General features: G+C 47.7%; 1 protein-coding gene and 1 non-coding gene across 7 annotated transcripts in view; both read right to left on the bottom strand.

Annotated features, from left to right (window-relative positions):
- ZBTB40 (zinc finger and BTB domain containing 40) overlaps window positions 1-22,598 on the bottom strand; it is a 73,014-nt gene that overhangs the window by 5,825 nt on the left and 44,591 nt on the right. For all 6 annotated transcript variants that reach the window (XM_061148129.1, XM_061148132.1, XM_061148133.1 and 3 more), the window contains 12 exons: window positions 21,156-21,345; window positions 20,393-20,550; window positions 16,196-16,388; window positions 13,726-13,862; window positions 13,122-13,323; window positions 12,622-12,755; window positions 10,830-10,998; window positions 10,063-10,521; window positions 8,780-8,986; window positions 5,022-5,186; window positions 1,605-1,819; window positions 128-290 (listed from right to left, as the gene is read on the bottom strand). In XM_061148129.1, coding sequence (XP_061004112.1) covers window positions 128-290; window positions 1,605-1,819; window positions 5,022-5,186; window positions 8,780-8,986; window positions 10,063-10,521; window positions 10,830-10,998; window positions 12,622-12,755; window positions 13,122-13,323; window positions 13,726-13,862; window positions 16,196-16,388; window positions 20,393-20,550; window positions 21,156-21,345 — 2,392 coding nt within the window. The remainder of the gene's footprint in view (window positions 1-127; window positions 291-1,604; window positions 1,820-5,021; window positions 5,187-8,779; window positions 8,987-10,062; window positions 10,522-10,829; window positions 10,999-12,621; window positions 12,756-13,121; window positions 13,324-13,725; window positions 13,863-16,195; window positions 16,389-20,392; window positions 20,551-21,155; window positions 21,346-22,598) is intronic.
- Window positions 19,816-19,887, bottom strand: TRNAC-ACA (transfer RNA cysteine (anticodon ACA)). Its single transcript has one exon. It is a non-coding gene; the product is annotated as a tRNA-Cys (tRNA).

Below are 22,598 nucleotides of genomic sequence, written 5' to 3'. Positions count from 1 at the left end.
GGGAATCACCGAAGCACCCCATGCTCCAGCACGGGGAGGAGCGATTTGGGCCTGGAGCCCAGGGTGCTGAGCCACCGGGCCCCCCACTCGCCAGACCCCCTCCCCGTCCGGAGCACCCCAGTGTCACCTGCATGCTCCGTTTTGATGTGCTTCTTGTGTTCAAGGGTGTTGGAGAAGGTCTTGTCACAGGAGCTGCACTGGAGGGACGAGAACTTGGAAGATCGATGGTTCTGAGCAGCAAACACGTCCGGGTGGTGGGTCCGATTGTGGTACCACAAGCCAGACAGTTGCTGAAAGCAATGTGGCAAGCGTCAGGTCTTAAATGTTTCCGGAAGCTGGAGGGTTCACAAAGACTCAGGAGAGACAAGCGCTCCCAGGGAAGCTTATGATCTGGAGTCCCACTCTTTTTTTTTTTTTTAAAGAGTTTATTTGAGCAAAAATTGATTTGAATAAGGCAGCAGCCAATCTTAGAGAGAAAGGAGCTCCAAGGAGTGGGGAGCCCAGTTAGTTAGTCGACCTGGAGTCTCACTCGTACCCGTCACCGTGAGCGCTGACAGGCGACGGAAGGCTGGTATTCATGGCAACGAGGTGCCTGTGTATGTACTGAGGCCACTACAGGGCAGGGCTGGGCCCTTCAGAAACGCAGCCTCACAGCACGCCTGGGAGGGAGGTGCGAGGCTCTCTGCAGTGCCCACGGTCACACGACTAGCAAACAGAAGCACCAGAGCCACACCCTGGCCTGCCTGGAGAATCTGTCCTTCACCACCCAGCTGTCTCTCGGAGGCCCAGGGCACAGCAGGGAAACCTTCTGGAGAGGGGCTGCTGGGCCAGCTCCGAAAGCCAGTGTCCCTTCTTCCTGGGTTCCGGAGCGGCGCTGTGACACTCTCCCTACAACTCCACGGATTCCCAGAGACTCGGCCTAGGTCTCACCCAGCCCTGCAAACCCAACGTCCCAGCACAAGGCTCAGAATAAAGCTAGCTGTCCATTTCAGTTGAGCTGAAATGAGCTGCTGGGCATCTCTCTGTACCCAAGTGTTACAGACGCCAGCAAGGGCCGTCCTCCGCTCTGTGGTCTCAGAGGGCTTTTCACAGATGTGGTTTCTTTTCAGATCCATATGGGGTTTCACTTAATTACATAGCGAACTCTAAGGTAAAAAAAAAAAAAACGAGCTCTTCCCTAGGAGTTAAGGAAAAAAAAAAGAAACTCACAAAACACCAGTAATTCTGCTAAACAAGATAATTCCAGCCCCTGTCATCCTCACATCCCTTGACACACGGATCAATAGGTTCCAAAGAATGTTGAGTATCCAGGGAAAAAGCAACATTCAGTTCAGGACAAGGCTGAACTCTAAGAGAAGGAGGGCAAGGACTCTTGGCTCCAATTAAAGCTCCCCGCCAACCCCACTCTGACCAGTCACCGCCGAGGAGCTGAGTAAGCTACCAGCTGTGTGCTTCGTGAGAACCAGCCGCCCTGTCACATCCTGGAGACACGGGGTGTCCCACAGGCCGCCAGCCCCGGAGGGTCGAGGGAGACCAGAGGCCGGGGGAGGGTGGCGGCCGGGGCGGTGCGGAGCTGGGGAGGCTCCTGCGGGGGCCGGGCTCACCTGGTAGGCCTTGTTGCAGATCCCGCAGCTGAAAGGCTTCCCCCCGACGTGGGTCACCATGTGCCGCTCCAGCATGGACGGAGCGCTGAAGATCTTGCCGCACGTCGGGCACGGGTGGTACTCCTTGGAGTGCACCTCGTGGATGTGCTTGCGGTGGTCCTGCAGGGTGGGGAAGCTCATCCTGCACTTCTTGCAGTCGTATGGGTCTTTGATGTCTGGTGGGTGGGGGAGACACCACAGGCAACAGTCAGTGAGAAGAGGTTGGCTGTGTGCGGTTCCAGATGCCAGACTGCTCGGAGGTCACACGGGGCCACAGATCCAAGGGCTGGGAGTCACTGTTACCTACCACCCAACCACCTCCCACCTTCGTCCCGGGGTTGGGGGTGAGACTCCTCTGAGGCTTCTGGATTAAGCACCTCTGAGCATTTAAGGACTGATGCTGAAGCTGAAACTCCAATACTTTGGCCACCTGATGGGAAGAACTGACTCATCTGAAAAGACCCTGATGCTGGGAAAGATTGAAGGCGGGAGGAGAAGGGGATGACAGAGGATGAAATGGTTGGATGGCATCGCTGACTCAGTGGACATGAGTTTGAGTAAGCTCCAGGAGTTGGTGATGGACAGGGAAGCCTGGTGTGCTGTAGTCTACGGGATTGCAAAGAGCCAGGCACGACTGAGGGACTGAACTGAACTGAGCATTAAGCAGTTTACCTCGATTCCTCACTTCACGTCTTATGATTCAAACTTGATTTTACTATTTCCCAGGAAGCAGGACTCTTCCGTTCCCCTGGTGGTGAGGGGCACTGTGGAGTTTTCTAATTCTCCACAGAGATTCCCCATATATCACTACTGAAGCATCACTACTTTCTCTGTGGTCAGTAGGACAACTCAGAGGAGGAATGCGTCCTTGATCCCCACTTTAGATTCAACCACAAAAACATTTTCCTAAGCCATGTCTACTAAGTGCCATATGACGGGCGAGTTTTAAGTGCCCTCCATGCCCTCATTCACTCAGTCCTTCCAATAACCCTATGTGCAGATTCTATGACCAGCCCTACTTTACAGATTAGGAAAATTGAGCTTTAGAGAATGTCCGATGGCGTGAGTAGGATACTGCGGAGCTGGGTAGCCAGGCCACACTCTGCACTGCATGCTTAACTGGACAAGGCAACTCCTCGGGGGAACCTCAAGAATGAGAACTAGCACTGATGAAGACTACATTTGCCAGCCTTGTGGCAGGAGACATCAGTCCTTTCTCTGAAAGTAACGGAAAGTAAAATGTTTTAATAATAAAATCCTTTGCCCACAAGAAAGGCCCAGTCCACAAGCCAATCTCCTGTGTGCGATGATTGATATTAACTTGGGAATTCCGACATGCGGTGGGACTCGGGATCGTTAACTAGTTTCCCCGCAGACATGAGCTCATCTCAGATTCACACTGTCTTCTAAGACACCTGAAGGGATTCTCCAGAAGCAGTGAGGAGACCATGAAACAGGGAAGAACAGCCGACGAGAGAGGGGCCTGGATGCTGGACCTGCTGCAGGTGATGCGCGCCAAGTCATGGTGGATTGTTCAGGGTCTGCTCTACTCTGAAAACTGATAAGTCTGCCCCTCTCCTGACCCCACCTAACGCTCCTGGGACAATGTGACTGGAGCGGAATGCCACTGAAAGAGGCTGAGAGGACTTCCAAGTTGTGGCACTGGCTCCAAGCCAGATCTCACTCGTCTGGAAGACGAGTCCGCAACTAGATTTGCTGGACGTCCTTGTAAAACTCCTGGGGGTAATGGGGGGTCACGGTGGGAGGCACTTTATGTTTTCCCGCACTGCCCAGCGTCCAGCCACATGCTGGGTACATGCACGCTCTGGCCAAGTGCCTTGCTGGCCGGCTGACAACAGGCCTGAATGTGTTGACAGAAAGCACATGTTTGTGAGATACCATATTTGCCAACAGCTAGAAACTGGTGTGTGGGGAACAGAGGCAGGGAGGGGAAAAGGGAAGATGGGAATGCAAGGTGCAGGGCGTGAGGGAGGAGACAGGCTCTGACGGTGACAGATGGCACCGGAGACGGCTGCTCTTGTCACCAGCGCCGTCTGCACTTCCTGAGTGCGTTCTATGTGTCAGGCGTGGAGCTTCACGCTCCACGTGTGAGGTCTCTTCTCCTCTCAACAACCCAGTGTGGCAACCTTACCATTTCCTCTCGCTTACCGAAGGGGCGGAGCTTAGCAAGAGAAGGAAATCTGTTTAAGGCCTCAAGGAAGTAAATGGCAGAGTAGTCAAGATTCAAACCCAGGCCCGTGTGATTTCAGATCCGGGCTGTGAAGCCCCTGCTGGACTGTGCTGATCACGTGCCTGCGACAACTAGCGTGGCTGGAGACGGTGTGACCTGTGCGTGTCTCCTTGATGATGCGTACGTGCGTGCCCAGTCGCTTCAGTTACATCCGACTCTTCGTGACCCTATGGGCTGTAGCTCACCAGGCTCCTCTGTCCATGGGATTCTCCAGGCAAGAACACTGGAGTGGGTTGCCCTGCCGTCTCCAGGGGATCTTCCCAACCTGGGGACTGAACCCGCATCTCCTGTGTCTCCTGCATTGCAGGCAGATTCTTTACCCACTGAGCACGGGGGAAGAAGCCCTTTCTTGATGATGGGGGATCACAAAATCTCCTCTCCCTCCCCGCCGTGTGTGTAGAATGGACATGTGTTTCTACCTGTAGCGGTTCTAGTCAAAGGGGACAAAGACAGGGCCGCTGCTGCTGCTAAGTCACTTCAGTCGTGTCCGACTCTGCGCAACCCCATAGACGGCAGCCCACCAGGCTCCCCCATCTCTGGGATTCTCCAGGCAAGAACACTGGAGTGGGTTGCCATTTCCTTCTCCACAAAGACAGGGCAGACCCCACTAACTGAGTGAACACAAGGCATCCAGAAGAGGATGCTGAGCAGCAGGCTTTTAAGGGGCACGTGAGGGGCCACACGCTACACATTAATTCACACAGTGTCCGGGCTGCTCCTCGGGGGAAAGGCAGGTTATGACCAGAAGGAGAGTGGGAGAGGCGGGGTGGGAGGAGAAGAAAGCAGCTCAGCAGACAAATGGGAAATATTCTGGGGCTCTGTGAGCCTGTCTGTCACAGAGGCTCTTTCCTTCAAACATAATTGGCCTCTGTCAGCCAAGAAGAGCCAGGTGGGCTAAACCAGAAGACAAGGAAATAGCCTGGACAGAGAAATGAGGCATCACACAGAGACACATTAAAATGGGATTCTTCTGGAAATAGCAAAGAGGGACTCCAGCTTTTTGCAGGAGGACAGGGGAGGGGAAGGTGCTGAGCGGGGCCCGGGAGGATGGAGAGCCGGCCGCCGTGAGGACCGCTGCGTGCCTTCCCAGGGCCCAGCCTCGCGCCCAGTGCAACCTCAGTACGTACTGTGAAAGGTGTGCAGGTGGATGGAGAGCCCATTGGCCTGCCGGAAGCCCTTGCCGCAGTCTCTGCAGACATATGGCTTGTCGCCGGTGTGCGTCCTCACGTGACGGGACAGCTCGATGGACTGGGCAAATACAGCGTCACAGTATTGGCAGGCGTACATCTTCCCTGGAAACACACAGGAGTCTATCAGAGCCAGCACTAGACACGTAAGGCATTCATAAAAACACAGTCACGTTCTAAGGCACACGGCAGGGAAACATCAGGTACTGTGTGACGCGCTGGGTGCGAGCTCTGGGCCATCCGGTCAGACGGCACCTCACCAACACAGCAGATCACACAGAGGGCATCAGTGTGGCCTCCCTGCTCTGAGACTACCCATCTGTGAATCTGGCCACTGCAAGTGAGGACGAGCTGATTCCATTCCCAGGAAACAGATAGATTCTTGAGGCCAGAAACACCTGAGCCTGGATCCCTTTGAAAACACACAGGGCAGAAATGCACATAAAAATGACAGACAGAGCTTCCGAGAAGAATGAAAATTTTCTGCCAGCAACTTGCTCTAAAGATTCTCTTGCCTTCTCTATTTTCTCATGCACGGAGTGAAAATACAATGACCAGACTAGACTGCCAAAGAGTATTAGAAAACACTGGTAAAGAGCATGTCTGGAAACCTGGTACTTGTTAAAAAAAAAAAAAATGCTAGAACAACTGTACTTCCAATCACCCTTATGGGCCAACAAAAAGGGGGAAAACCTATAAGGTTAGGGTGCAGACCCCCCAGATCATAGGGTTGACCTTAACTAGGGTGATCAAACTCATTTTCATTTTTTGTATGTTTACCCTTTGGAATAAAATTTTGTTAGGAAAGAAAAGGGTTTCTAGAACCAAAAGCTGAAACTATTGAGAAGCCCAGGACTCAGCTTTTGGCCGCCTTCTCCACCTTCTGGATGATCTCATCTCAGAGCCTTGCATTCCATCTGTACACTCACAGCTCCCACATTTAGAGCATCAGCTCCAGACTTACAGTCACTGCCTATCTATCGGTCTCCTTCTCCACTTGGAGGTCTAAGAGGTATCTCAAATTATCATATACCAAGACAGACCTCCGGATTCTCTACCCCACCACCTACCCACCCATATACACACACACACACTCTCACATACCCCCACACCCACAGCCACTCACACACACACACACACACACACACACACACACACACACACACAAAGTCTCACACACACACACTCTCCCTCTCTCTCCAGTTTCCCCGTTTCCTTAAAGGGCAGCATCACTTGCCTGGTTGCTCCTGTCCAAACCCCTGAGCCCTCCTTAATGCCTCTCGTTCCCTCACATCCCACATCTAATCCATTCTCCATCCTGTCGCTTCCACTTTCAACAATACAGCCCCCAACTTGAATGTTTTTTACACCTCCCCCAACATGGCTGTCATCAAAAAGTCCATCACCTCCACAACGGATTAACTATCTCTTTGTTTATCCTATATGCCTGCCTTGTTAAGGTTCATTGTCCAGAGTGGTCAGAGTCAACCTGAAAAACTGTGAGTTAGATCCTATCACTCCTCTGCTCAAAACTCGCCCATGGCTTTCCATGGTAGACAGACAACGCTCCCAAAGAGGTCCACACCCTCACGCCCGAGGCTGTGCACTTGTCACCTTACATGGCAAAGGGGACTTGGCAGATGTGACTAAGGACCTTGAGATGAGGGCACCCTAGGTACTCCAGTAGGCCCAACTGGAATCTCAAGGGTCCTTGGAAGAGGCAGGGAGGACAGGCAAGGGGGGTCACAATGACGAGGCAGAGACTGCAGCTACGGAACCCCCTCTGGCAGCTGCGAGAAGCAGGGAACAAACTCCCCGAGAGCCTTCAGGAGGAACGCGCTCCGCCAAAACTTTGGTGCTAAAGCTTCTTAAGGCCTATTTTGGATTTTTAATTTTTAAGATGGTAAACGATAATACATTCATGCTGTTTCAAGCCACTGTTTCTGGAAATTTTTAACAGCAGCAATAGAAACTAACACTCCTCACATAAAAAGCCAAGTCCCTACCTTGGCTCCTAAGATCCTATAAGAGCAACCTTTGGTGACCTCCCTGACCTTATTTCTCAACACTGGACTCTCGTGGACTGTGCTTCAGCCCCTTCTAGTTCTCTCGGGCCCCTCAAGCAGTTGAGGCTCTTTCGCTCCCACATGGGGTGTGGAGCTGTGTGGTCCACATGGTGATGTTTTTCTCCTGGATCTTCCACTGGTTCCATTCAGGTTTCAACTCAGATCTCATCTGCCCTCACTGTTGACAGAAATAAACAGGGCCTGACCCGCACCCCTACTGCTTACTCAGCTTTATTTTCCCTCATTGCAATGACTACTATCTGAATTTATATTATACATTGATATATGGTTGGTTTTACCCACTGGAATGTAAGTTCCATGAGGGTGTGTACAGTTGCACCATCTCTAGCACCTGGAATGATGCTCAAGAAATTCATTCACTCTGTAGATGTTTATTGAGGGCCTCCTCTTGCTGAGTACTATTCTAAGTTCCACAGATACAGGGGAAAGAGGGGGAAAAAAAAGACTGAGAGCTCTATCCTCACGCAGCATGCATTCTAACAGGGGGAAGACCAACTATAAACAAAATAAAGATGGTAGATGACAGATCGATCGTATGGTAAGCTATATGGAGAAAACCAACGCAGGAGGGCTAGAATGCTGAGATTTCACACAGGGTGGGCAGGAGAGGCCTCACGGGAAAGGCGAGGCATGCATGAGGACTTGCAGGTGGGGAGGAAGTGAAGCCTGGAGGCGTCTGAAGGGAAAGCCTTCCAAGCAGAGGAACAGCCAGAGCACAGGTCAGCAGGAGATGCCCCGCAGGTCAGAGGCCTCGCAAGGAGGCTGCAACAGGTGGAACAGGGCGAGCGAGGGGAGAGCAGTGAGGGATAAGGTCAGCGGGGCATCAGGGGACTTGATCACGAGGAGACTAGCAGGCTACCTTCAGAGTTCACGCTAAGGTGAAAACTCCTTGCAGGGCTTTGAGCAGAGAAGTGACCTGCTATGGTTTAGCTTTCAGAGGCTCGCTTGAGCCTGCACGTTGACCACACTGCCCAGAGAAAGGGGGTGAGGGGGAAGACCAGTTAGGAGGCAACAGCAATGATCCAGGTGAGATGATGGTGGCATTTGTGCTCACACATAACTGCTCCAAAAGATGCACAGCCTCCTCCGGGAAGCCTTCCCTGACCACACACCTCCTCCTCCCCTCCCACTGGACTAGAAACCCTTATGTCCGCCTTCCATGTGTCCCTGTAATGGTTTTATTCCACCTCACACCACTGAGGTCTCTGTCGCTACACTAGAGACACTCGAGACCATCAGCTCCATGCTCACAGGGATTCCAGGTAAGACATTTAGCACCCACCACTGCCCGATCCACAGTGCGTGTTCAACCATGGTTTTCTTATGCTTGACCTCCACCTCGAAGCCCATGGGATTCCTAGCTTTATGTAAATTCTGTAACCTTAAAGTCACCACACTATGTCAGCTGGCCACTCTTTAGACTCTCACCATAAGCATCTTACATGTCTGTGCACAAAGGTATTCCCATCAGCTGTGGGCCTGGAGATTCTGTGTCTGTTTCTGCATTTGATCTACTTGAGACTTTTTATCATGCCTAAATTCCAGTGGGTTTTCAGGCAGCTCACACCATTAACATTTGCAGGAAGAATGAAGACATTCTCCATGCCTTACCTTCTGAGTGCTTCTTCTTGGTGTGGTAGGCCAGGGCAGAGGCCTGGGTGAAGGTCATCAGGCAGTGCTTGCACATGAACGGCCGGTCCCCCGTGTGAAGGCGAAGGTGGTTCTTCAGGGTAGAATTGGCCGCAAACTTTGCCCCACATTCTTCACAGGAGAATGGCTTCTCATCAAAATGCTCCGTCAATTTGTGGTACTGCATGCCTAGGGAAGCCGTGCCAGGGACCAGAAATACGAGTGGTCAGAGCTATGAATCCAGCAGGAGGACACGCCTGAGCACTGCCAGGCCAGGCCTCGAGAGAGAGAGCACGGTGTGAATTCACGTTTCTGTTTCACTAGGTCTCAGGCAAGGGAAAACAATCTACTTCTGCTGATTTCTAGGACTCTTGTTCACTCTCCAGAAACCAGTGGTACATGGAAACCAGAGTATCAGGTGAGAAAGAGCTGGTTATCGTCGTGAATAATAACAGCCACAGTTTACTGAGCACTAACTCTACTGAAGACATGGTACTAGGTGTGTTAGCCATACTGTCTTAGATCTTCATGAAAGCGAAAAGTCGCTCAGTCGTGTCTGACTCTTTGCGACCCCATGGACTATACTGTTCATGGGATTCTCCAGGCCAGAATACTGGAGTGGGTAGCTGTTCCCTTCTCCAGGGGATCTTCCCAACCCAGGGATCGAACCCAGGTCTCTCGCCTTGTGGGCGGATTCTTTACCAGCTGAGCTACCAGTGAAGCCCTAAATCTTCATAACAATCCAAAAAAGTGGGTGTTAATCAGGGTACCTATTTGACAGAGGGTGTGAATGAAAGCTCAGGATGCTGATTCCCAAGCTCGCGCTCCTCTCAAAACGGTCCCCTGCCTCCGCTGTATTTTCTAGAAGGCCTTACACAGTCCTTCCTGTATCCTGGAGGCAAGGCCTGGAATCCAAACTACAACACAGTAAGTGCCTTACATACGAACCTTCGAGTTGCGAACTTCCAAAGATGCGAACATGCCCCTGTATGCCAGCTGCTGACCTGGACTACTGTACTTTTCAAGGTACTGTACTATAAGATTTAAAATGTTTTCTTTTTTGCGTTTGTTTTTTATGTGGCATTTGTGTGAAAAGTATTATAAACCCACTGTAACACAGTACTACACAGCCGATCCCGTGAGCAGGGTACCTAGGCTGACTGCCGGACTTAACGCACACACTGTCAGAGCAGCAGTCGTCCGCACGGAGGGGACTCACTGTGTCTGAATCATCATCCTCCGCGACCACGCCTTTCTGAGCGTACCTGAGGCATGAGCAAATTCTCTTCCGCAGAGGTCACAGGTCACCGGGAGCCTCTTCTTCTTCTTCTTGGGGACGCTGGGCTCTGCAGCCGCGCCGTGGGCCTCCAGCTGATGCCTCTCCAGCTCCTTCTTGGAGTCCTTGGCCTCGTTACACTCCTTGCACTGCACCTGCTTGCTCTTGGCCACCCGGCAGCGCTTCATGTGCACCTTGAGGCGGCAGTAGAAGTGGAAGCTCTTGTCGCAGGCCTTACAGACGAAGCTCTTCTTGGCAGAGTCTGGGGAGGCAGAAGGGTCTTTCTCCTGCTGCTCGGGCAAGGCAGCCATCTCTCCTTGACCGTCCTGGTTTCCAGGCTGGCGGTCTTCTCCGGCTGGCTTTTCACCTGCTTTGTCCTTGCCTTCAGAGTGAAATTTACCACTCACTGTCCACCTTTCCTTCTCTCCCTTTTCCTGAGTAAGGAAACCTGTGCAGAAGAGAGATTGCATGGCTCTGGAAATTGTCCTGGCTTCTACTTTGCTTTCTAACTTTCCTTCTTTGGGGGAGACTGGAAACTACTTGGGACCCTCATCAAACTCTAACGAAATATCACTGTCATCTCTTCTCTCTGACAAACACAAATCATATCTATGGTCTATGACTCCTCTAAGCATTTGAGAGCATACGCAATAAGTAAGGTCGTGAAGAATGAGCTCTTCCATGAACTGCAGCCTCTTCTCTCCAACAAGGAGACAAGCTGGGGGCCTAACAGGACCCACCCGCCCCGTTTCTTACCAGTGCACGCTAACTCCTGCATGACGGGCTGCAGGCCTGGGGAGGATCTGTGGACGCTGCACAGGAGCTGACATATTTCAGTGGCTGAGATGGATTTTTCCGTGGCTCTGCTCAGCAGTGCTCCCAGGGAAGCTTCGGGGCTGGATGTCTCAGAGGAGCTGCTCAGAATCTAAATGAATACCACGAGACCAAGGGTTGTGGTTAACATCAGCAAATTTTCTCTATGGTTTTCAACTTAGGAAACAAAGCTAATTTCAGGGAGGCATTGCCCCATCTATAATAAGTAACACATTTCTTCCTATACATATAGCGGATAGCCCCCTTTTCTCCAAGCACAGGGAAATTCACAAAATTTAAACAAGGAGACACATGTGAAGACCTGTGTGCATATACAAAGGTGCAAGCAAGGAATCGATGAGGTATTTCTATGAGAAGTATCTTCTCAGAAACCAGGAGTCTCCTAAAGAACTTTTCTAGATCTCAGTATCAAATGCTTAGGAGAGCTATAGGATGTGGCTGTTGGCATTTCTGTCTTGAAGACTGAGACAATTTTTCATTGTATATAATGGTCTCAGTGTCGGGAAGCAATTCTGCATGATCAGTGCAGGCTTCACATTTTTAGATACTTAGATGTACCCTTTTAAACATCATTTTCTTTCATAAAGAAACTCAGCTTTTTAAAGAAGGTTCAAATAGGGGCTTTAAAGAGGCCAAGAATATTATTTCAAAGCCACCCTCTCAGAATGTTAGAGCTATCAGCAGAAAGAGTCAGTATGCTGAGAAATAAAACTAAACCATCCACAGATGGTCAAATGGAATTTTCATTTTGGGGGATATTTTATTTCTGCTCTTTTCAAGTCTATCTAAATAAACCTGATGTCCCTGGAGGCAGGCATGAGACCAATTAGTGAGGCTAAAACTGATCAACGGCAGAAGCCCCATCTCTGAAGTGCGAGGCATGCTGGAGAGAGTCTAGCAGATGAATCTCTCCTCTGAAGCCCCACAGAAACGTGTGCCGTCTTCTGCCCATCTGACAGTCACACCAAGGTGGGGCTGTCACCTGTGTGGAGAGTTAGAAAAGGCCCTTCTACACACCACAGCCATGCCCATCTGGATCAAAAAGCACCATAGGTGAATCTGTAGCTAAATTTCATGTTCCTTTATGATTCTTTTGCACTCAAGATGCACGTGATCCTGGGATGAACATCCGTGAATCCCCCCCCGCCATCCCCACCTGGTTTTTCTGGGACGCCGGCCACACTGTAGAAGCCGTACAGAAGATGAGCTGGCACTACTTGCTACCCCATATGGGCGAAAGCTTTGTTCTTTCTACGCTTATTTTGGCTCTTTCTAGAAGCCAGAACAGAGCGTGTAATAAGACCAATTTTACTTTTCTTCCTCTGAAAAAAATTGCTTCTTAGAACATGTGACAGGAGAGTATCATGGTTCCCTCTGAGTTTTCCTAGGTTCAGACAAACGGACTCAATCTGCCTCTGAGTCACTTGAGCCCACATTCCAATCCTGGCTGCTTCTCTGACCGGCTGGCACATCCTAGATCTGTCACTGACCCCTCGGAGCCCCAGGTCCCTTATCTGTAAAATGTGGGAGACAGCACCTGCCACGCAGAGTTGGGAGGATGAAAAGAGCGAAAGCGCGACAAATGTCTCCTGGTCCCGGGCCTGCCCACAGCAGTCGCTGCACAGGAGCTGGCTCCTCCCTTAGGAGAGAAGACGGTCCTGGGCACCGACGCTGCAGAACTCCCCCAGACACTGCGTTTTCATCCCCAGCGCACCTCTCTCACAATCTCTGCCAGCTGCTCTTCCTCTGAGGCCAGGCACTTGAGCTGAGCCGTTTGCTGGATGGCCTCCAGGATCGAGCTGTGATGCCTCAGGATGGTCTCGAAGGCAGCACTTTCTGGGGTCATCACTGCACAAAGAGGGGTTGAAAACTCATGAGTAGAGCACTGAGCTTCATTTTTCCTCCTCACCTTTTCTCAGCTCAATTCTTTGGCACGAGAATCTACTTCATCCAGCTCCCCCCTCGGCGGGGCCGGGGCGGGGGAAGGGCAAACAGCACTGAAGCTGGAAGACTGATATTATTAATAGAAGTGTAGAATAACTGCCCATATTTTACTTTAAGAGGTTTACAAACTCCCACATCCTTGAACAAAACTGCCGGTCCTTACTTCTACTGGTTGGGATGCGGAAGACTGAAAGAGAGCTCTATGTTCTGGCAAGACGGACAATAGTCTCTGGAGGGGGCAAAGCGAGCACACAGTCCCTGGCACCCTACCTGCCCGGAAGAAAGCGTTAGCGCTGGGCTCCCTTCGTACTTCCTCCATGAGCAGATTCAGTGGGCAGGTCTTTGTCTCCTGAGCCACCAGGAGCAGTTGCCAGATGGCCGCTGCAGACAGTGTGTGCTTTTCTAGAACTGCTGACATCAGAGCACTGAAACCGCCGGAACCAGCATCACGTCTCACGAGCTTCTCCATGACCTTCGGGATGCAGCACAGACACACACATAAGGGATTTTCTAGCAGGCGGTCCAGTTACAGAACTGCGAGTCTGGGCACTGCGTCATAGTGAACATATTTCTGGGGAGTCTTTCAACATCCTTCACCTCTTTCAACCTGAGAGATGTTGATACATGAGAAGGTTTCCCACTCCTCCTTTGGAAAGCCCTTCTTTACATCATTGCAGACATTACAACTACCCTACTTGTCACTCTGCCTTCGAAACGGCATCACCTTCTATTTCTCCTTCTCTGCTGACTTCCTAGTCTATCATATCTGAACATGGCTGTGTGTGCTTATATAGAATATATATTAAACATACATATATATGTTAATCTTTTCTCTTCTCTCTCATTTTGCCCACCCTTCCTCCCTCTCTCTTACCTCTTTTTCTCCAGGGACTACACTCTTCACATGTGGGATCATTCTTAGTAACATCTGGTTGTCTGTGAAAATCTCAGAGAGGTTCTCATGATACCGTCTCAATAGTTCAATCCCATAGTCATCAGGATTTCCTTGAGCTGTAAGGATATTAGCAAGACAACAACGTTTGATGCGACAAAGCCTCCTTAAGGGCTTCTTCCAGGTGACGTGAGGGGAGCTACAGATGCAGGCGGAGGAGCAGATCGGTACGGGAGCCTGGTCTCCTCTGGCGCACAACTGGAGCTCCTGGCGTGGGCCTCACACACACGTGCTCACGTCTCCTCTGGGCTACACTTAATCACTCAGGGCTGCAGGCCCACAACACCCACCAGCACTCTGAAAGTTAGTGCCCAGTGGGAGAAGCTAGTGACTGCTCAATAGCGGGGTAATTAGAAGGCTGCACTTGTAAGAGATTCAGATGTACAGATTCAAGAGATATTATGCATCAGGCCCGAGGTAAAGCATCCATGTGGTGATCCCAAGTACAGGCAGGCATGAGTTGCGAGTGTGGTAGCGAAGCTGACCCATCCTTCTTCTGTTCAGATGCCCTCGGAGCCAATCTGTTATCGGCTCTCTTTCAAGAAGTCGTATTTATTTGAAAGCAAAGAAAAATAAAAACTATCAGGCATTCCCTTTAGCTCTACAGATATTTAAAAATTTATTCTCCTCTCTGGCCCAGTAACTCCACTTCTGGGAATCTAGCCTTAAGAAATGATCTGAAGGCAAAAAAAGAAAAGAAAAACATCTGTGTACAAAGATTTCTGCCACTATGTATACCTATGGCTGATTCATGTTGATGTATGGCAAAAACCAGCACAACACTGTAAAGCAATTACCCTCCAATTAAAAATAAATAAATTAAAAAAAAGATATTCGCCACTAAGAAACTTGAGATGATGATGATGAAGAAGATAACAACCAACATTCACTGAGTGCCTATTATGTCTATAGTCAAGCCTGTGGTCTTTCCAGTAGCCATGTATGGATGTGAGAGCTGGACCATAAAGAAGGTGGAGTGCTGATGAACTGATACTTTCAAACTGTGGTGCCGGAGAAGACTCTTGAGAGTTCCTTAGAAAGCAACCAGAAAGAGATCCAACCAGTCAATCCTAAAGGAAATCAACCCTGAATATTCACTGGAAGGACTGATGCTGAAGCTGAAGCTCCAATACTTTGGCTACCAGAGAGCAAATAGCTAATTCATTGGAAAAGACCCTGATGCTGGAAAACATTGAATGCAGAAGAAGAGGGCGACAGAGGATGAGATGGTTGGATGGCATCACTGATTTAATGGACATGAACTTGGGCAAACTCCGGGACATGGTGAGGGACAGGGAAGCCTGGCAAGCTGCAGTCCATGGGGTTGCAAAGAGTCTGACATGACTTGACCACTAGACAATGACAAAATTACGTGCTGAGCTCTGAGCTCAATGTTTACATATTTATCTCATAGTAGCCATGAAAATGAAGGAGTAGGTACCATTCTTACCCCTATTTCACAGAGGAGAGAATAAGGTTCAGAAGGGTTAAGTCACTTACTCAGGGTCACACGGCTACCAAAGAAGGCAGGATGCAAACCCTGGGAATCTTGATAAGACTCTACCGTTAGGTTACACGTGCCCCTGGATACAGGCACAGCCTATGTATCCTGATGATGGAAACTATACAGCCTTAAAAAAAAAACAACCCAGAACTCCAGGGAGTGTTCTGAAATGTGGAGAATATTTACATTACACTGTAAAGTGGGGGAAATGATAAAATGTAGTAGACTATCTCAACACTGTAAAAATAATGTGACAGAATGTGTTAATACTGACATAATCAAGTGGAATTTGAGGTTCTTTCCTTCTTTATTTTTTGAATGGTTCAAGTTTGTATAAGGATATGCTATTTCTATCAGCTAGTAAAAAAGTTCTCTTACTTCCCAAACTCCCTTTTTCTGAAACCCACCTCAGTCTCCAATGCTCTGGGATGGGGATGGGGTGGGGTGGGAGTGGGATTGGCTAGAGCTGGGTTGTTTTTCTAAGGGATGGGATGTGGATCCATTAACCCAAACTGGCTGGACACGAGGGGTGGTCCACTCTGGGCACTGCTGGAAGCAGACACTCTCCAGGCGGGAAATGAGTTCCCGCTGCTCACGTCTGTGAGCCCATCTGCTCCACAGGCATTCAGCCCTGGGAAAGCCGTACTTTCGTAAACCCTGAACCAGGGGAACATCACAGGGGAGTTTAATGGAGAAGAAATTCTTGGATTTCCAATCCTAACTCCAGAAATGCTGAGAAGCACTGACTGGGAGGCAGCAAGTTTCTCTTTCACAATGGCCTTTCCAAACGCTGTCTTATCTCCCCAGTGAGAAGCCAAATGGGGAGTTTTAAGCTATCATTTTCTGTAGCAGTGATCCCAGTCCAGAGAATCAATAATTAACTTATACCTGTGGTGCTCGGCAAAGCGGCTAATTTCTGCAAATTCTCCAGCAGAAGGCCCAAGTCTGGGAACGTCATCTTCACAGCCTGCAGCAGTTTTACCAAACTCTCAGCACTCAGGGTCTTCTCTTCAGACATTCTGTGCAGCAAATTTTCTATTGTCTCCTTGGGTGTGCTGCCCTCACAGCAATTCAGAATCACCTGCGGTGGCAAGCAATCAACCCGACACAAGTTACTGGCAATTCTAAGTGTATCTGACACACCACTGGAAAGCCCAGCAAGACCTCAGTACAAGCTGCCCCGTCTCCAAGTCTTCTCCTGCTCATCTCTAGAGCTAGCTGTCACAGTCTCTTCCTTATTCTGCTTAAATAAAATCCAAAACAGTCTCCAAATAAACAGCTCTATGAAAATCTTTCTCTCAACTACAGTTCTGTGCGTATTCTTTACCTCACTGCATTTTGCGAAAATATTCTTATGCTAGGTCTATGTGACAGAGTGAGTAGTCTACATCAAAGCTTTAGATTGAGTCTGTTCAGACACTAAGGATTGAGAAATCGAGTAGCAATTAATAAATACGGTTACAGTGTTTTCCCGTTTTATTCAATAAAGTGGCCAGAGGTTGCAAGTTCAGAGCAATTCTATTATTTTCCTTCCTTTATTGATACAGCAGTTTGAATACCCAGATACTTCATTTGTCTGTGGTCTCCAAAATAACAGATTTAAAGTGCACTTTTGGATTATATTTCTTGTGGGTTCCTCATTACCCCTCTCCTCCCCAGTGGCCACAGACACCAGTTGCAGCCATCACCCCACAGTTCTACCCACTGGTTCTTCTCTGGTGTGCTAGAGGGTTCTCTGAGTCAAGAGGGCACAGGGCTCCAGCAAAAGGTTGAAAAGTCAAATCCCTGACAGTGACTTTATAGCTATTTCCCTATTACAGTAGAACTAATTCTTCATGGACTACAACTCACTCTATATAGCTTGGTTCTTGTGGATAACTTTGGGGATTATTTTAGTACATGTAGTCTATAGGTTCACAGTAACTGAATCCTGAGGTTTCCTTTGGGAAAATGCCAGCTCTCAGGAAAAAGAGTTAGGCAGATCAGTCACTGTTGCATGTCAGAGGATGCCACTATCAAATTACTCCCATTTTAAAAATAATAAATTCAGGTATAAAACCAAATTGGTTTTATGTATGTAAAAGGAGTATTATATCTATGAAAGGCACGTGTATATATTAATAAATCAAGTTGTCATATTTCTTGTCTGTACAGAACATAGTCATTCTCTTTAAGGTCTCAAACATATCAGATTTCTATCTACAAAATGAGTCATAATTTAAAATAAGGGCTTGTATCTAAAAGCTATTCTGATTTCCATGTTACCTCTTAGATCCTAAACGATAACCTGATCCAAAATGAGACAGGAGGATACTGTTAATAGTGAGAAGGAACTATTAAGCCAGACAGGCCTAGTTTGAAACCAAGTTCTAAAATGTATGCCCTCTGTGACCTTGGGCAAGTTATTTAAGTCTTTAAAACTTATTTTCCTCATCTGCAAAAGAAAATAACAATACCAACTCTTTTGCACAGTTGTTATGAGGATTCTCTAAAATGAAGTTCCCATTTGTAGAGCCAAGCCTAACTCCTAGGACAAGTGATTGCTAGTAAATGACAGTGGTTACCAATATTAATAGGAACCAAGATGCACAGGGGTTAAGAGATGTGTTTTGTTCACTTACTTATTAAAAAAAAATTTTTTTTAATGTGGACCATTTTTAAAGTCTTTACTGAATTTGCTACCGTCTTGTTTCTGTTTTATGTTTTGGTTTCTTGGCAACAGGGCACGTAGGATCTTAGCTCCCCAAACAGGTATCGAACCAGCACCCCTTGCACTGGAAGGTGAAATGTTAACCACTGGACCACCAGGCAAGTCCCAGATGTGCTTTATTTAGAAGTCTGGGTTCCAGGGCCGGCCCCAAGCAACTGTGCCTTTGCGTGCGCTGCTTACCCTTCTACAGCTTCTGTTTCTTCATCTTTAAATTAGGGTAATATCCACGACTTCATAAAGTTACTGCAAGGGTAGAATTTAGGAAGGCTTAAAAGGTCCTCAGCACACTGCTTGGTACACAGAAAACAATAAACAAGTGGCAGCTATAGTAATTACTATTTCTGTATCTGTTTCCAGTCCTGAAGTAAATGCCTATTTACCACTTCTTACAGAACCCAAGGTATGTTTACAGAAGGGCCATGGTACTTATGACTAGCATCATTCCTGAAGAGAGAAAGTTCCAAAGGCCCGAGACAGCCCGCTCCAGATGGTATGAAAACACTGTGCCTGTGTGATCGACATTCACAGCTACACTCCTGCTCTATTATGTTGCTTCAATTTTCGTGAGCAAGAGTAGCTTAATGAAGCTCTGGTGGAACCCCAATCCTAAGAAGTGCTTTTGTGATTTATAACTAATTTAAGTTCTTCTGCTTCAGCCCTTTCTGTCAAGCAAACTGAAAGTGACAGAAGAAAATGACAGTGTGGTCTGCCGGGCGAGAACGAGGCTGAGTTTGGGCTCTACCTATAAGTGCTATTTTACCAAGATAATGAAACAGTTCAGAGGACACATCCAATCTAGCTAATAAGGAAAAAGTTTGAATGAGTAATTGAATGAAATCACTTAACAAGGAATGGGATGCTTCTAGAGCTAGAAGCAACTTACTTAAACTGAGTGCCTAAAATTACACTTAATCTGAAGTCTAAGGAGAAAATAGGGGTTTAATCTTTTCCTGTGTGCATATCATCTTTCTCAAAAAGTTCAAAGGAGTTAAATTTTTAAAAATATAATTTTCAAAATACAATTTTGAGATGAAGAGTTTTCCCATTTTACTTGAAAAAAAAAAGGCAATGCAATATCACCGAGAATAAGAAAATCTAGGATCCCTTCCCCCACTGTCAGTCCAACACTCAGCCATCACACCCATGGCTCATGAACATTTTCTCTCCTGAACAGTGAAGCCACTTCCCACAGTCTGGTGCCACGAAAGTTCTATCTCCCTATTTCTTCCTTCCCAATATCAAAATATTTTTAGCACAAAGTTGAAATCGATAACACCAACAAATACAGTTATCTAGTTGACTTGAGAAGTCATGCTAGCAGTTTTATGAGGATTTTAGCAGCTGGCTGGTGGGAGAGTAAATTGGTACAACCTTCCTGAAGGGCAATTTGGAAATATATATCAAACACTTGAAAAACTTGACACTCTCTCTTCCAAAATCTCACTTCTTAGAAATTCCTCTGAGAAAATAACCTGAGATGTATGCAAAGATCTGTGTGCAAAATGTTCCCTGCAGCATCATTTATGACAGCAAAATACTGGAACAGCAAAAAATAAGAAACGAATGCCCAACAGGAAAGCATTAAAGAATCATGGTATAGCCATTAGAACAGAATACAACTACCGTGATCCATACTATAGGTATGGAAATACATTCACAAAGAGCAAGAAAGTGCAGTTGCTCAGTCATGTCCGACTCTTTGCGACCCCATGGACTGTAGCCTATAGCGCTCCTCCATCCATGGGATTTTCCAGGCAAGAGTACTGGAGTGGGTTGCCATTTCTTTCTCCAGAGGATCTTCCCAACCCAGGGATTGAACCTGGGTCTCCTGCATTGTAGGCAGATGCTTTACCATCTGAGCCACCAGGGAAGTCACATTCACAATATATTCATTTAAAAAATAAACTCACAAAACTATACAGTACTCCCACCCCAGGGTGATTTAAACAAGAAAAGCAGGCGCATAGGCTCCAAAATGTTAGCAGTGATGATCTCTGAGTGCTGAGATGGTGGGACGTTTAGGTTTTTTCCTTTCTGCTTGCTTTCCCAATTTCTCTAAAGATGAAGAGTGTTATCATTTCTGTAAAAAGTGTCATAATAATTAGAAATGTGCCTGAACACACATACCTAACTCTTTTGGGGGCAAATGTTGTCTATCAAAATCTCACGGAGTCAGAGCAGGGAGAACCATCTGTCCATGCATCTAAAGACGCAGGGGATACAGGAGCATGAAGTTAAGAGTCCGAGCTTTAAGGTGCTCACGCACAGTGTGTGAAGCAATACTGCAAGGGGAAATGGTGCTCTGTGCCACAAGAGAGGCTTAAAAATAAGTGTCGCATGAGTTCAGCAGGGAGCAAGAGATACTGGACAGTTACCCTTTTCTCAGAGCCAGGCAGGAATTCCTCCTCTGCTGTTTCCAGGAACTCCAAAATGGGTCTCAGCTGTGTTACACACCGGATCAGGTCCTCTTTGTGTTCCAGTAACAGAACAGACAAGGTCTTTCCCTCCTCTGTGCTCCCTGGGGGAGAAAGAGCTGGAGACGAACAAGAGAAGCTAGTCAATTTGAAGAAAATGACAGTGTGGTTTGTCAAGAGAGATCTAACAGAATAGTAAAGTGATTCTCAGCCTATTCTGGGCACCCGAACGCAGAATCTCTTTTTGGAGAGGAAAATACTTTATTATTCCGTTTAAACTCTTTTATGAAAGGGAAAATGTTTCATTTATCTGTCGAAACACAAAGCGGTAGAGCCAGCCAGAGGTTAACGTCTGGTTGGCAAGGCCACCGCTTTGTACCTAACCCAAACGAGAAAAACCTCAGCCTTTACGTGCTGTCAGCAAACCAGTTCACCCTGGGCATGCCAAACACTGATTTGGACGTGTGGCTTTTGAAGGGCAGGAGAACACGGATGATATTCTGCAACTTCAAGGTGTCAGATTTAGTTAACTAGGGGGCAGAAATGAAGACTCAGATTCAGTTTGTGTATGTTAACACGCAGCCTCTGGAACTACAGGTAGAAATTTATGTGCAAACCACTTAACAATAACTAAGCCACTGAAAAAATGGGATCACTCAAGTAAGCTTTGCAGCATCTTCCCAGAGCAAAATGCGGTCACTCGGGTGGGTGGGGCTCCTCCTACCTTTCGGCGGCTCTGCTTCTACAGCCTCCGGCTTTCCGTCTGACAGTGCTGTCTTGACTGCAGGACTGGAATCCTGGTACAGCCGCAACAGGGACACAACGGTCTGAACATCCAGGCTCTCGCTTCTTACTTTATCCAGGATTCTCTGAAATGCTGATTGTCCTTCACCCTCAAGGCATCCCATTATGGTCTGCAGAACACAAGTGCCCAGAAAGAGATGAGTCAGAAATTCTATGCTCCTTATGGGCAAGCAGGCCCTCAACAGTATGATCCCCGCTGTCATGACCTTTCTATGACATTTGATGTTACTATCGTTTCTGCAACAAAATTCTCTGACTTCTTGACATGGAAGTGTTTTTGTAAGAATTTGCCTTTCTGAAGTAAAGTTAAGTCGCTCAGTTGTGTCCGACTCTTTGCAACCCCATGGACTATAGCCTACCAGGTTCCTCTGTCTGAGGGATTTTCCAGGCAAGAATGCTGGAGTGGGCTGCCATTTCCTTCTCCAGAGGATCTTCCCGACCCAGGGATCGAACCCAGGTCTCCCGCATTGCGGGCAGACGCTTTACCGGCTGAGCCACCAGGGCTTTCTGGCCACTCTTCCTCTGCCTTCCTCGACGGCTCTTCTTTCACATCCATAACCAAAAGCAGTACCTAAGACTGGTCTCAACTCTGTCTTTTCTCCCTTATACACTCTCCTCTTGAAAAGCTCTCCCACATGTCGCTTCATGCAGACAGCCCTGAAACCAGCGTGCTCATCCTGAACTCTGTTCAGCCCAGAGTCACAGTGTCTGCTGGATGTACCTGATCCTCCAGGGGTCTCAGCACCACATGCCTCACACCCAGCTCACCTCCACGACTCTGAAACCTAGAGCACTAACATGACTCCAGGGGTAAAATAAAAAATGTGAGCATTCGACTGAGCATCTCTCATGCAGATGGGAAGAAGGCCAACTGGAAGGCAGAATTCATATTTCTATCTCAGCAGTAATGAAAAATCTGGTAATCAAAACTTAATTTCATGTGGATAGCATTATGTATAATCTTTATATTCCTACTTGGCAAAACTACAACCTACCTCTGATGTTTTTTTAGTATTGACACTACAAAAGAAAATAGTTTTCTAAGGAGAGTCTTTAGAGACCAAAAATTTAAGGTTTTCTAGACACACACACACAGAGCAATATATACAACACAAAAGGATCTCATAAATATGTACACTGGCAAAGTTCACCCAGACAGTTATTACATATTCTGACAGTAATTACATGTTTAAAATTATTGTTTAGAGAGACTTGATCTTCTCCTTGCCTCCCAAATAAACAGGATTATAAATGAGTCAGACTCTGTGTTTCTTGAGTTTGGTCGAGCTTGTTTTCTGATCAGAAAGGACTGCATAAAGCCAACTTAAAAAAAAAAAAAAGGTTCCTATGTTTTTTGGTCATC

The sequence above is a fragment of the Dama dama genome, chromosome 8 (genome assembly GCF_033118175.1).
Source record: "Dama dama isolate Ldn47 chromosome 8, ASM3311817v1, whole genome shotgun sequence".
NCBI classification, from domain to species: domain Eukaryota; kingdom Metazoa; phylum Chordata; class Mammalia; order Artiodactyla; family Cervidae; genus Dama; species Dama dama.
The sequence above is the reverse complement of the archived record's forward strand: the minus strand, read 5'-3'. Positions and strand labels throughout refer to the sequence as shown.